Here is a 15,097-nt window from a genome sequence, read left to right on the forward strand (position 1 = left end):
ATGGAATTTTGTTTTTCCAAACATTAATAGAAAAGGAAACTTACCCATTGTTTCTCTGAGGAGGAGTTAAGTTCTTCTACAAGTTCAACTGACAAATCAGATGGGGATTCCAGGGAAGGGTAAGTTCTATTTTTCTCTCTCTTCATCAAGTATTTCTCTTTGAATTAACCCTAAATGTATTTTTATAGTAGTAGTCAGACCTGTAGTATTGTCATTGCTAACATTATAAATGGTTTTTTATATATGCTAGCGCTAAAAATATCTCTTCTAATGAGCACATCTGATTTTCATTCAGAATTTTATGAATGTCTTTTAATGTTTTTTGGACCCCCTCCTGCCTTCTTGAGGATGCTAGTTATATTATTAATTATTTAAAGCTGTCTCATAGCTCACCAATGGTATTAATATTTTTAGACTTCTTTTGTTTCATTTTGCATAGATTCTATTGCAATATTGTTGAATTATTCTAGCTTTTCTTCTGTGGTGTCTGATCTGTTAATCCCATCCAGTGTATTTAACACATTGTGCTTTTCATTTCTAGGAGTTCACTTTGGGTCTTTTTTTTTTTATCCTCATCTGAGGATATGTTTTTATTGATTTTATTTATTTTGAAGAAAGAGAGAGAGAGAGAGAGAGAGAGAGAGAGAGAGAGAGAGAGAGAGAGAAAGGGAGAGAGAAACATTGATCAGTTGCCTCACATATGTGTCCTGACTGGGACTAAACCCAAAACCTAGGTATGTGCCCTGACCAGGAATGGAACCCGTGATCTTTTGGTGCATGGGACGATACTCCAACCAACTGAGCCACACTGGCCAGGGCTAATTTGGGTCTTTTTAAATATCTTCCATGCCTCTCTTTAATATTTAATACTTTTATTTACTTTGGACATATGGAATATATTTATAATAACTTTATAGTTTTTACTTATAATAACTTTAATGTCTTTATTTACTAATTCTATCACTTGTGTCACTTCTGGATCTTTTTCTATTACCTGCTTTTCTTTTCACAAATGTGTGCTATTCTCTTGCTTCTTTGCATGTTTGGTATTTTTGACTGGATTCCAGACATTGTCAATTTTCTCTCATTAGAACATGGTATTTTTATATTTCTTTAAATATTCTTGAGCTTTGTACTTGAATGCAGTTATTTAGAGATAGTTGGGCAGAATTTATACAATTCTGGGGCTTCCTCTTTCTGGCTCTCCCCTTTCCAAGATTCCTCTCTCTTTCTAGTGGCAGTGGTTGTCTTGAACTGTGTCCTTTGGTTCTGCAGGCCAGAAAAACTGGGTTTTCTGTTGTACTTTAGCATCATGGCCTTCCCTTAGGGCAGTGGTCGGCAAACTCATTAGTCAACAGAGCCAAATATCAACAGTACAACGATTGAAATTTCTTTTGAGAGCCAAATTTTTTAAACTTAAACTTCTCTTAATGCCACTTCTTCAAAATAGACTCTCCCAGGCCGTGGTATTTTGTGGAAGAGCCACACTCAAGGGACCAAAGAGCTGCATGTGGCTCGCGAGCCACAGTTTGCTGACCATGGCCTTAGGGTAAAAGGTGTTGACTTCCCTCCAGAATCTGCTCGAAGATTTTGTACATTCTCCAGTGCCTTCCTATAGTTGATTTCTGTGTTATGTTCATCCTTTATACTTGTTACTTGTGGAAGGGTCTGTCTGCAGGAGCTTGCTTGGCCATTTGGAAGCAGAACTTCCTAAAGGTTATTTGGCATCTCATTATTTATTTATTTATTTTTAAAATTCTTGTTTAAAGTATTACATATAGTATTACATATGTCTCCTTTTCCCCCATTGACCTCTCCCCGGCCACCCCCACCCACCCTTGGCATCTCATTTTTTAATGAAAGCTTTTCATGAAGCCAATTTAATAATAATAAGAATTTCTTTTTTCTAGGAAAGGTCATTCAAGTGAAATGAGTGATTTGGTACAATTGATGACTCAGACCCTAAAATTGGACTCTAAAGAGAACTGTGAGGATCTCCCAGTGCCAGATCCAGTGTCAGAATTTAAACTTCATCGAAAGTATCGGGACACACTGATACTTCATGGGAAAGTTGCAGAACAGGCAGAGGAACTCCATTTTAAAGAGCTACCTTTAGGTGATCAGTTTATTCTTTTACAGCAAACTGGAGAGCATGTTTATTGGAGAAATGTGTCAAACCAAGGAGCAGCTAATGCTTGCAAATTGTTTTGTCTTTTTATTCTTTCATTTGGATATCTCCATAAAAGGTATATCTTGTTTTATGTAACAGTTGTGTTCCTGAAAAGTTGCATGAAAATTGATTTTTAAAAATAAGTGTAAATAAATACATTTGGAACTTTTTACATGGATTCTCTTCAAATTAGACAGTTGTGTATTTTAAGTTTAGGAGGTATTAATGAGACATAAGGCATAAATTCATATATAATCATACCTTGTTTTATTGTGCTTCACTTCATTGCACTTTGCAGATATGGTGTGTTTTACAAATTGAAGGTTTGTGGCAATCTTGCATTGAGCAAGTCTATTGATGCCATTTTTTCAACAGGCTCAGATGATGGTTAGCAATTTTAGCAATAAAGTATTTTTAAATTAAGGTATACACATTGATTTTTTATTTTTAATAATTTTTACTGATTTCAGAGAGGAAGGGAGAGGGAGAGAGAGACAGAAACATCAATGATGAGAAAGAATCATTGATCAGCTGCCTCCTGCACTCCCTACACTGGGGATCGAGCCCGCAACCTGGGTATGTGCCCTTGGCCAGAATCGAACCTGGGACCCTTGAGTCTGCAGACCGACGCTCTATCCACTGAGCCAAACCGGCTAGGGCCACATTGGTTTTTAAAAACATCATTACTATTACATACTTCATTGACCACAGTATAGTATAAACATAACTTTTATATGCACTGGGAAAACCAAAAATGCGTGTGACAAACCTGCAATATCTCTGAAGTATGCCTATATACATTTTAGTCATTGAAATACATGAAGTTATTAAACTAAACTCTTGTCAAAATGAAAAAGATCTTAACATGACAAGATTTTAAAAAAAACAAACACACATTGCATTCTTCTTGCTGCCATGGTGAAAGTATTCATTTTTCCCTGTCTTTGTTGTTACTTTTAAGCTATCATTCCAGGTTCTGAAAAGATCAGAAGAATAGTTGAAATCTTGAGAGCTGATGTAGTCCAGGGCCTGGGGATTCAGCTTTTAGAGCAGGTGTATGATCTTTTGGAAGAGGAGGATGAATTAAAGAGAGAGGTGAGTGTCCTATTAGCTGTGTCAGCTGCTTATGCTGTAAAAATTTTTTAACAGCCTTTTGAGATATAATTAACATTCTCTAAATTTTACACATTTAAAATGTACAATTCAGTGGTTTTTAGTATATTCAAAGTTGTACCACCATCACCACAACCAATGTTAGAACATTTAATTACTCCTCAAAGAAACCTTGTACCCATTGGCAATCACTCCCCATTATCCCCAAAGCCCTCCACCCCTAAGCAACCACTAACATTTCTGTCTCTATAGATTTGCCTATTCTAGATATTTCATTTAAATGGAATCACATAAAGTATGTTGTCTTTTGTGATTAGCTTCTTTTACTTAGCTTAATACCTAATCCATGTATCACATACTTCATTTCTTTATATAGCCAAATATAGTCCACTGGAGGCCCAGTGCACAAAATTCATGCACTGTAGGGTCCCTAGCAGCTGCCGGCTGCTGGCCAGGTACTCCCTCCTTTCCCCCGGCCACCTGCTGCCTGCTGCCAGGGCCTCCCTCCCTTCCCCCAGCTGGCCCTGCCCCCTGGTCGAATTCCCAGACAAACTCCTGGTCGAGGGCACAATTTGCATACTATACTTTTATTATATAGGATTATATGGCTATAGCATGTTTTGTCTATCTGTTTATGGACATTTAGATTGTTTCCACTTTTTGGCTATTATGAATAATGCTGCTATGAACATTCATGTATATTTTTGTGTAGACATATGTTTTCATTTTTCTTGGGTATGTACCTACGAGTAGAAATTGCTGAATCATATGGAAAGTCTATATTTAACACTTTGAAGAATGGCCAGATTGCTTTCCAAAGCAGCTTCATCATTTTACATTCCCAACAGTAATGTGTGAGGGTTCTAATTTGTTCACATCCTTGTCAACACTTGTTACTGTCATCATTTTGGTTATAGCCATCCTAGTGGGTCATGAGTAGTTTCTCATTATGGTTTTGATTTGCTTTTTCCTAATGAATAATGAACATGGAGAATATTTCATGTACCTATTGGCTATTTTATATATATTTTTGGAGTCATGTCTATTTTGATCTTTTACACATTTTAAAATTGTTTGTATTTTTATTGTTGAGTTGTATGAGTTCTTTATACATTCTGGATACAAGTTCTTGATCAGATGCATGATTTGCAAAAAGTTTTTCCCATTCAATGTTTTTTTTTTTCCACTTTCTAATGACATTGTACCACAAAAGGTTTTAATTCTGTTGAAGTTTAATATATCTTTTTTGTTGCTTGTGCTTTTGGTGTCATATCTAAGAAGGCTTTGTATAACCTAAGATCACAAAGATTTATTCCTATGTTTTCTTCTAAAAATTTTATCATTAGCCTGGACAGTGTGTCTTGGTTGTTTGGAACATCGTCCCATGCACCAGAAGGTGGTGGGTTCAATTCCCTGTCAGGGTACATGCCTGGTTTGAGGGTTTGACCCTGATTGTGGTGTGTCAGGAGTCTGCTGTTCAATGTTTCTCTCTCATATCAATGTTTCTCTCTCTTTCTCCCTATCTATCTCAAATCAATGAAAACATATCCTTGGGTGAGGATTAATAATAATAAAATAAATAAAAGGTTTTAGTGGTTTTTTTAAAATATATTTTTTATTGATTTCAGAGAGGAAGGGGGAGGGAGAGAGAGATAGAAACATCAATGATGAGAGAGAATCATTGAACAGCTGCTTCCTGCACGCCCCCTACTGGGGATGAGCCTGCAACCCAAACATGTTCCCTTGACCGGAATCGAACCTGGGACCCTTCAGTCTGTAGGCCAATGCTAAACCAGCCAGGGCAAAATAAATAAAAGTTTTTTCATTTAAATTCTTACATGAGTATCATGATAAAATCTCAAGCTGTCCTGTTCCCTCCCACCCAGGATGTGAATCATCCCTTGTCACCTGTCATAGTTAAATATTTTTTTCTTGTGATGAGAACTTTTATGACCTACTCTTAGCAACTTCAAATATACAATACAGTATTGTTAAGTATAGTGACTGTACTATACATATATCCCCAGAACTTATTTTACAACTGGAATTTGTACCTTTTGATCATCTCTACCCATTTCCCTTACCCCTCACTCCCCACCACTGGCAACCACCAATCGTTCTCTGTTTCTGTGAGTTTGGTTTTTTATTTTTCATTTTTTGTTTTTTCTGTGTGTGTTTTTTTTGGGGGGTGCAAAAATAGTTTAATAGGTTCTACCAATAGTTTAATAGTTTCCAAAGCGCTTGCACAGCTGGAGCCTGCATGTCCAGCCATCGTGGCACACCGTGTCACGTGGTCCATAAAGGTTTTTTTGAGCAAATTCTTTACCAGCCCCTGTGGAAGGGTAGGTGACTTTGATGTGGTCTCTTACAGCAAGGAGCATAATCAAGATGAGGATCACACACTAATAACCACCATAGAAACTAGACTCTAAGGGCCAAGGCTATCTTCACTGATACACAGAACTTTACAGTCTGCATCCAGGACTCGTTTCACTCTTACAACCAACAGCCTGCTGGGACATTGAGCGGGAGGCGGGGAAGGGAGGTATGATCCCGTCCCTTTATAGATGAGAAATGAGTGAGAACGGAGCAGGGCGGGACACAACCTCTGGGCCCTGTCTTGTGGTTCCAGCGCGATGTCTGGTGTCCTCCATGATGCAGAGAGCTGTTGGATGCATTGGTTTAAGAGCAAGGAGGGCCTGGGGTGATGCTGGGAATGAGGCCTGCTCCCCTGCTCACTAGTTCTGTGAACATGGCAAGTCGCCCAGGCCTTAGGTTCTCCATCTGCGAAATGGGGTCGATGGTCACACTTTCTTCAGAGTTGTTGTGAGGATTACTAATAAATGAGTCAGTGCCCTGAATCGTCAGGACTTTGGGTAAGTACTATAGATAGTATTTTCATAGCATGTATTTTTTTTTCACTCATTTCAAAAGCCACAAGTCGTGTTTGAAAGGTGATAGTGAGGGGGACTCTTGTCTTTGTTTCTGGAGCTGTCAGACCATTGCAGGAAGGCGGGGCCCGTCTTCCTCTAGCACCTCTCCAGCCACCCTAAGCAGGAGGGGTACGCTCATGCAGGGCTGCTCAGGAAAGAATATGGGCAGGTTGCTGACAATGAGCTGCATTCTTCAGGGAGGCGGCCCAGTCCTGCCAGCTGATGTAAGCCCAGGGTGGACAGAGTGCACCCAGGAGGGCAGTGGAGCCACTTAGTGCCCAGGGCATGGTCCATGAGCAGGGCCAGGCTGAGGCCACAAAGGACAAGCCTTTCGCCTATGACTTTCATTCCTGTGTTGGCCCTGGGCTACCGGGGCCGGGCCTCTAAGGTGCAGCAGTCACACCTGTGGATGCCAGGTGGGTGGGTGCTAGGTGCGGGGGTTGTCCAGGGAGCTGGGCAGGAAGCGGAGGCTCTTTGAGGCAGCATGGAGGGACCTGGAGAGTATTATGCTAAGCGAAATAAGCCAGCCAGAGAAAGACAAGTATCACATGATCTCACTTATATGTGGAGTCTTGAGTTTGGTTTTTTAGATTCTGACTTATTTCACTTAACATAAGTTAAGGCCCATCCATGTTGTTGAAAATGGCAGGGCTTCCTTTTTTTTCTCTCACTTTTGAGACATTATTTCAGGTATAGGATTCTTGATTGATATGTTTGTGTTTTCACTTTGAAAATACTGTCCCACTGACTTCTGGCCTCTGAAGTTTATGATGAGAAATTTACTGATAATCTTATTGGAGAATCTCTTGTTTGTGATGACTCACTCCTTTCTTGCTGCTTTCAAGATTCTCTCCTTGTCTTTAGCTTTCAAGAGTTTGATTATAATGTGTTTGGGTGTGAACTCTGTGTTCATCCTACTTGGAGTTTTTTGAGCTTCGTGGGTGTTTTTTTTTGTTGGTGGTCGTGGTGGTGATGATGCAGAGTCACAAGCACTCAGGAGGGCAACCATGGTGTCAGGAAGAGTACCAGGCCTAATTCAGCTTCTGGCTGTGCCTCTTACTGTGTAAACTGTTTTATTGCTTTTTTTTTGTTGTTCCTTTTTTAAAAATTAAATTTATTGGAGTGACATTGGTTAATAAAATTACATAGGTTTTATGTATATAATTCTATAATACATTATCTGTATATTGCACTGTTTATCACCCAAAGTCAAATCTCCTTCCATCTCCATATATTTGGCCCCCTTTACCTTTTACTACCTCCCACTTAGCTGTTTATATTTATGACTTTCATTAAATTTGGGAAGTTTTTGGTTATTGTCTTCAAATAATCTCTTCCTCTTTTTCTCTTCTGGGACTCCTGCAATGCAAATCCCTTGGAAATTGTTTCTGCTGGAGGGGACAGGTTTGTGACAAAGTCAGTAAGGGTTGCAACAATGGTTGCCTGCCATTGTGTCTGTGCCTCCATGATCAGAAGCAGCAATCAGCTATCTGTATACTGATCCCCTAATACTTAGAGGACAGGATTCCTACAAGCTGTGTGCAAGCTACTTTAGGAACATCTGCATAGTTTCCTGCTATCAGGGTGGAGGGTACTAAGAGCTGAAATTAACCGCAATTTACTAGCAAAGCCTTCCTCTGAATGTTGCAAACCTTTAATAGACTCTCCAGAGTTCAAAAATAATTACATCAAGCAGATTCTGCCAGCACAATTTTTGTCTGAGGAGATGTATTCCTGTTGCTTTCTCCTCTGCCATCTTCTATACATATATTATACAGTTGCTTTTAAAATCAGTTTAGAATAGAAAAGAGAAGCAATATGCAGGCATGTTGTTTTATTTACATAACTAGAGGCCCGGTGCATGGATTCATGCACTGGTGGGGTCCCTTGGCCTGCACCCTCTTGCAACCCGGGACCCCTTGGGGGATGTTGGACTGCTGGTTTCGGCCCAATCCCCGCAGGCCAGGCCATGGGACCGCACCGGTACACGAATCTATGCACCAGGCCTCTAGTATGCATATAAGATCTTTGGTTAATCTCCGCCCCCCCCCCCCCGAGATTCATCAGTCTATTCCATGTTTCCATGCCTGTGTGTTAAGTGTCTGCCCCCTGGTGGTCAGTGCACATCATGGCTACTGGTCAAACAGTCGCTTAGGCTTTTATATATATACTAGAGGCCCGATAACGAAGATTCGTGCAAGAATGGGCCTTCCTTTCCCTGGCTGCTGGCACTGCCTTTGCTCTGGCCGGAGCCGCCTTTCTGTCTTCCCACACTGCCCAGAGGCCCCGAGCGGCTGGGGTGGTGTGGAACTGCCTGCGTCATCGCCATATGAAAATCTCCCTCCTGTCAGAGTCTGGGGCATGCCGCAGGACCTAGAGTCAAGTCCCCGCCCACCACAAGCACATGCTTTGAAAATGCAGGAGACCCAGACCCGGCTGGCCCCACCCCCGTCAAGCCCTTCTGGGAGGGGAGCACAGCCTCAGGCCCCCCAGCCCGGTACCGTGGGGGGCATGGCTTGAGGTCCCGTCAAGCCCTGCCGGGCAGGGGGTGCGGCCTGAGGTACCCCAGCCTGGCATTGGGGCAGGGGGGCACAGCCTGAGGTCCCCTGTCAAGCCCGACTGGGCATAGGGCATGGCCTGAGGTCCCCCATCAAGCCCCGCTGGGTGGGGGCCATGGCCTGAGGTCCCCTTTCAAGCCCCGCCGGGTGGGGGGGCGCGGCCTGTCTCCCAGCCCGGCGCCAGGGCGGGGGGCATGGCCTGAGGTCCCCTATCATGCCCTTCTGGGCAGGGATGCAGCCTGAGGTCCCCGGCCTGGAGCCGGATGGGGGGCGTGGCCTGAGGTCTCCTGGCCCACAGCCTGGGTGGGGGGTGCAGCTTGAGGTCCCCCATCAAGGCCCACAGGGCGAGGGGCGCGGTCTGAGGTCCCTGCTGTTTGGTGGCGTCCGGCTAATTTGCCTATTCCTCTATTATATAGATAGATATAGATTACCTTTATCAGTGTTTTTTGTGTTTTCATATAATTCGAATTATTGCCTGGGGTCTCTTGCTTTCAGCCTGATGAACTTCCTCTAGTAGGTCTTTTAAGGAGGATCTGCTAGCTACAAATTGTTTTTGTTTATCTGGAAATGTGTTTGACCTTCATTTTTTGCAAGATAGCTTTGCTGGATATGCAATTGTTGGTTGACAATATTTTTTCTCTGAGCATTTTGAATGTTATCCCACTGCCTTTTGACCTCCATTGTGTATGATGTCAGCTGTTAATGTTGTTTGGGTTCCCTTGTAAGGGATGTCATATTTCTCTTGCTGCTTTTAACATTTTCTCCTTGTCTTGGGCTTTTAGCACAGTAATGTGTCTGTATGTGGATCTCTTTGAGCTGATCCTGCTTGGAGTTCATGAGCTTCCTGCATGTGTAATGTTTCTTTCAATAAATCTGGGAGATTTTGGCCATTATTTCTTTAAATATTTTTCTACTCCTTTCTCTTCTTTCTCTGATCCTCCCATCACACCAGTGTTGGTATGCATAAATAGTGTCCCACATTTCCCTGAGGCTGTTTCTTTTCTTTTCTCTCTGTCCTGTGGATTACATAATCTCTATTGATATATCTCCAAGCTTCCTTATTCTTTCATTAGTTCAAATGTACTGTAGAGCCCCTCTGGTGAGTTTTTATTTGTCATTGCAGTACTTTTTAATTCCAGAATTTCCATTTGGTTCTTTTTATAATTTATTTCTCTTTATCAATATTCTTTATTTGATATGACATTATCATTATACTTTACTTCTATAATCATGATTTTCTTTAGTTTTTGTGAACATGTTTATAATGGCTATTTTGATGTCTTTTTCTGTTAAATCCAATATCTGATTGTTCTCACAGGCAGTTTCTCTTCACATTCCTTTTCCCCTCCCAGTGAATGTGTTATAACCTGTTTCTTTGCATGTCTCATAACTTTTTTTTTTGGAAACTGGGAATTTTAGACATCTATATATATAAAAGGCTAAGTGACTGTCTGACTGGTACATATGATGTGCACTGGCAATTTAAAAATAAACATTGACTTGCGCATACACGATACATATAAAGCTCTCGCTGGTGCCAATGACACGTGTATATTCACTTATGATACTGTCTTATATATACTATATTGACATGTAACTTTTTGCAGTAATATAATTACCGCACGAATCTTCCTTCTAGTTAATTTCCTTTCAATGTGCACAAATCCATGCACTGGGCCACTAGTGTTTTTATAACTTTGGTTACTAGCCTCCCTGGGAGTAAGGGTTGTTACTGTTATTCGATTGTTTAGTAATTGGCTGGATTATTTTAGTGAAGTCTATTTTACCCCTTCCTCCTTTCTCCAGTGTAAAGCCTCTGATATTGCCCCTCAGTGGGTGCAACCTTGGGCCATGTCCACAGCCACCTTGGAATGACAGGGTTTGGGAGAGCTCTCTTGATACTCTCCTTTTCCCTGACCTCACCCAGCTGTTTACTCTGCTGTTTCCCACAATGTCCTGGGGCATAAATTGTGCTACAGATTGATCCAATCAAATTCAGACACCTTTGAAGGGATAGTTCAAAAGATCAATGTTTGAGAATGGTTCTGACCCCAAGGAACCTCCTCCCAGCTTCTTGTTTCCATGAAAGTAGCCTACAATTTAACCTATATATCCAATGAATCTACAATCTCCTCCCCATTGCCTTTCACCACTATCTCCTTCTTTTTGTTTTGTTTTTTTGAGAGCACTTTTAGGCTTGAATTTTTCCATAGTCTGCTTCAAATGAAGTCAGTTCATTTAAGAAAAGATTCCAGGTAAAATATCTGAGCAAAGCTCTGGAGTTGAGGTGTGAGGACAATTAGCATGTTTGTTTCTGAGTGATACCCCCACTTTAAAAGCTCTGTGGGCCTGGCCTGGTTCAGTGGTTGAGCATCGAACCAAGAGGTTCTTCGATTCCCGGTCAGGGCACATGCCCTGGTTGCAGGCTCAATCTCCAGTAGGGGCCCATCTTTGATGTTTCTCTCTAATCAATGTTTCTCTCTCTCTCTCTCTCCCTTCCTCTCTCTCTAAAAGAAATCAATAAAAACATATTTTTTAAAAAAATAAAAGCTCTGTGGGCCCTAGCTGGTTTTGCTCAGTGGATAGAGCATGGTCCCGGATTTGATTCCAGTCAAGGTGACATGCCCGGGTATGGGCTCAGTTTCTGGTGGAGGGTGTGCAGGAGGCAGCTGATCTATGAGTCTCTCTCATCATTGATGTTTCTGTCTCTCTCTGGAGCTCTCCCTTCCTCTCTGAAATCAATAAAAATATATTTTGAAAAAATAAAATAAAAAAGCTCTGTGGGGGTAAAGGGGATTCAGTCTGGTCTTCTCAGCATGCTTCACCCAGTCTTGGGCAAAGGTAGATTAGGACTCCACTATTTTCAGTGTCCTGCACCCAAGGTAGAGCCTCCTTCCTACAAGTCAAGCTGGGTGTAAGAAGGAAACTCCCACCTCTTGGCTGCACTCTTCCAAAACTTATCCTCAACAACAGGTATTGGGGGCAGGATGAGATAGATGTCATGCCTCTTTCAGGAACATAGCCTTCTGACTAGGAGTTGGGGGAAAGAGCCCTATTTTGTTGGCTTCACCAGTCTGATGTACTTTTTGTCTTATTAGGCCTAGGAATGGGAGGGAGGCAGTTGATCTTAATTCATATAGTACAGATTCTCACTATTCTTATTTTTAGATTATCTTGGGGTGTGGAAAAGTGCCTGTATTTGCTGTATGCCCATAGGGCCATTTTCAGAGATTTTCCCATCTGCAGAGCTCCCTGTGCTGTCCTGCCACATGTGGAGCCAATTAGGATTACATTTTATTGTTACATCTCCTTTAATACGGAACAATTACCCAGTCTTTGTTTTTTACTACCTTGACATTTTTAATTTTTTTTTAAAATATATTTTATTGATATTTTACAGAGAGGAAAGGAGAGGGATAGATAGTTAGAAACATCGATGAGAGAGAAACATCGATCAGCCGCCTCCTGCACACCTCCCACTGGGGATGTGCCCGCAACCAAGGTACGTGCCCTTGACCGGAATCGAACCTGGGACCTTTCAGTCCGCAGGCTGACGCTTTATCCACTGAGCCAAACCGGTTTCGGCACTACCTTGACATTTTTAAAGAGTATATGCCATCTACTTTATAAAATGCCTGTTTGGATTTGTTTGACATCTTGAGTAGATTCAGATTATGCATTTTTGGCAGGAATGTTACAGAAGTGATGTGTCCTTAGTACATTATGAGGTCCATATCTCTTTAACACATCTGTTAATTTCAGGCATTCCTTTCAACAGAGTGTCACATAGTAAATTTTTACTTCTAGTCTTAAATTTTCTATATGTTAATTGGTTATTTGTATTACTTTGTAAATGCCTTTGCTGAATTACATGTGGGATTGATTTTGTTGTTTTATCAATTCTGATGTTCAATAAAATACTAGTTTTGATTCTAAGAGCTCTTTATATACTAACATATATGTATATATACAGTGTCCCAAAAAATGTATACATAGCTGATAGTTCAGTTTTAAAAATGACATTATTTTAATAAACACTGCCTTTAAAATTATTCAAAGTGTATGTATACTTTTTTTGGGACACCAGATATATATACATATATTTTGTTGTGGTTCTCACCTGAGAATGTATTTTCCATTGATTTTTATAAAGAGTGGGGCTGTGGGGGAGAAACATCAGTGTGAGACACACACATTGATTGGCTGCTTCCCACATGCACCCCAACTGGATCCTGGGATTGAGCCTGCAACCTAGGTATGTGCCCTTGACTGGGAATTGAACCCACAACCCTTCAGTGTGTGGGCTGGTGCTCTAACCACTGTGCACACCAGCCAGGGGAGGACATCTGTATATTAATATATTTTGCATGTATGTTGAAAATATTTTCCTTAGTTTATTGTTTGCCTTTTAATTTCTTACATACAACTATTTTTTGATCTTGAAGTTCAAATTTTTATGTAAATATACTTAGTATTTACCCATATGATATACACCTTTGGTATCATTCTTAGTAAAGCTGTTCTAAGATTAGAGAAATATTTTTTCTACTACATACTGATTTTCATTTTGTTTCCCAAATAGGTACGTTTGCAGGAGCATATGGGTGAAAAGTATACAACTTACAGTGTGAAAGCTCGCCAATTGAAATTTTTTGAAGAAAATGTGAATTTTTGAGAATTTATTCTAATCTGCTGCCAGAGCTAAAGACTTATATTCAGAAACAAACTTATAATAATGGTTGGAGGCTATTCACCATCTTTATATCTCTTGGGTGGTTGTTTTTTGTTTTGTTTTTTACTGAAAAAAAAAAATGAGACAGACCAATGTAATATGAAGCAAAGTCACAACAGAAAGAACCGTTGACTGTCTTATTTTCTTTGTGAGGAAAAATCTAAGACTTTGGTTATTTACTGAGCCTTAAACCACCAATTTTATATCTAGAACTTTATTTTTTTAAGGTACTAATTAGCTTGAATACAGGACCATATAATATTGGATTGGAAGTTTTATATTATACTGCAGTGATAAAAGCAATAGGAGAAATAAATGACATATGTTCAGTGATACTACTTGTCATTGTTAATAACCTTAGGTAGTAGTTGATAAATTATTTTGGAAAAAATTCAAGATTGCAGGAGTATATTTAAAGAACATGAAGTTATATCTAGTACTTGAGCAACTGAATTCCTCTTTACATACTGATGGACATTTAACATTGTATTTTCATGTAATATGCACCTCATCTAGGGTATATAAAAATTGAAACTAAGATATTTTGGCTTTTAAATGAATGTTTTTATATGCTTTTTTTTTTTTTTTTTTTAGATTTCTCCATGAGGGAAAACATTTCTTAAACACTTATTCCTTTTCCAATTAAGCAATTTATAAGTAGAGTTCAGCTCCTTTTAGTTATGTTGGACATATTTCTCTCCTGAAGTTTGGCTTCTTATGTTGTCTTCTCATGTTTCAAATGTATGTTTATGTATTACCTGTTAGTTATTTATGAGGGGTATTGCCCACCTAGTAAACAGTTTTTATAAAATAAGTATTGATTAGTAAATTTTCACCTCTGTATTCAGAGACTCTAAAAATGAAATCTGCTCCAGAAATTTTTTTTATAATTAAAAATGTAGCTTCCCGCCTGGCTGGTGTGGCTGTGTGGTTGAGTGGCAACCCATGAACCAGGAGGTCGTGATTTGATTCCTGGTCAAGGTACATGCCCAGACTGTGGGCTCCATCCCCAGTAGGGGGCATGCAGGAGGCAGCTGATTAATGATTTTTCTCATCGTTGATGTTTCTCTCTCTCCCTTTCCCTTCCTCTCTTGAAATCAATTAAAAAATATTTTTTTTAAAAAAGTATCTTCTTTGAAAATATATATACACACATAAAATACTCTAATGAAATGTTTCCTTTCCAGTCACTTAACAGACCTTTATTTACTGTTTTGCTAGGTGCTATTCCTGGAGCTGGGAATACAGTGATGACTAAAACAATACTCCCTGTCCTTATAATGCTCATAGCCTGGTTTCTGAGACCTCTTATTTTTACTTTGAAGGGTTTGTTAGAACTCAACTATAAAACCCTCTAGTCCCGATGCGGGGGGGGGGGGGGGGGGGGAAGAGGACACCTGTTAATAGTTGCAACAATAAAGATAAATAAAAAAACACATCTAGTCCCAATGCCTAGATGGGGGCAAATCCTTGGTCTTCCTGAGCTATTAAACATTTCTTGCACATTTCAGAAATCTACATTTCTAGGAAGTCATTGATTATGGTTTCTAACTTATTGATATAAAGTTGTACATATTATTTTCTTAGAATG

General features: G+C 40.1%; 1 protein-coding gene across 4 annotated transcripts in view; it reads left to right on the top strand.

Moving 5' to 3' along the window:
* Positions 1-15,097, top strand: part of NEK4 (NIMA related kinase 4) — a 42,891-nt gene that overhangs the window by 26,907 nt on the left and 887 nt on the right. Inside the window, exons 12-15 of one of the 4 annotated variants that reach the window (XR_013960913.1) lie at positions 31-119; positions 1,911-2,246; positions 3,132-3,265; positions 13,357-13,838. Coding sequence is in view for 3 of the 4 variants with exons in the window: in XM_080674493.1 (XP_080530619.1) it covers positions 31-119; positions 1,911-2,116; positions 3,132-3,265; positions 13,357-13,449 (522 nt within the window). In the remaining variant the exon portion in view is untranslated. Of the gene's footprint in view, positions 1-30; positions 120-1,910; positions 2,247-3,131; positions 3,266-5,654; positions 5,791-13,356; positions 14,420-15,097 lie in introns of those variants that run through there. The other 3 variants (XM_080674493.1, XM_080674495.1, XM_080674494.1) reach the window with 3 other exon arrangements.

This window comes from Plecotus auritus (assembly GCF_963455305.1).
Source record: "Plecotus auritus genome assembly, chromosome: 6".
NCBI lineage: Eukaryota > Metazoa > Chordata > Mammalia > Chiroptera > Vespertilionidae > Plecotus > Plecotus auritus.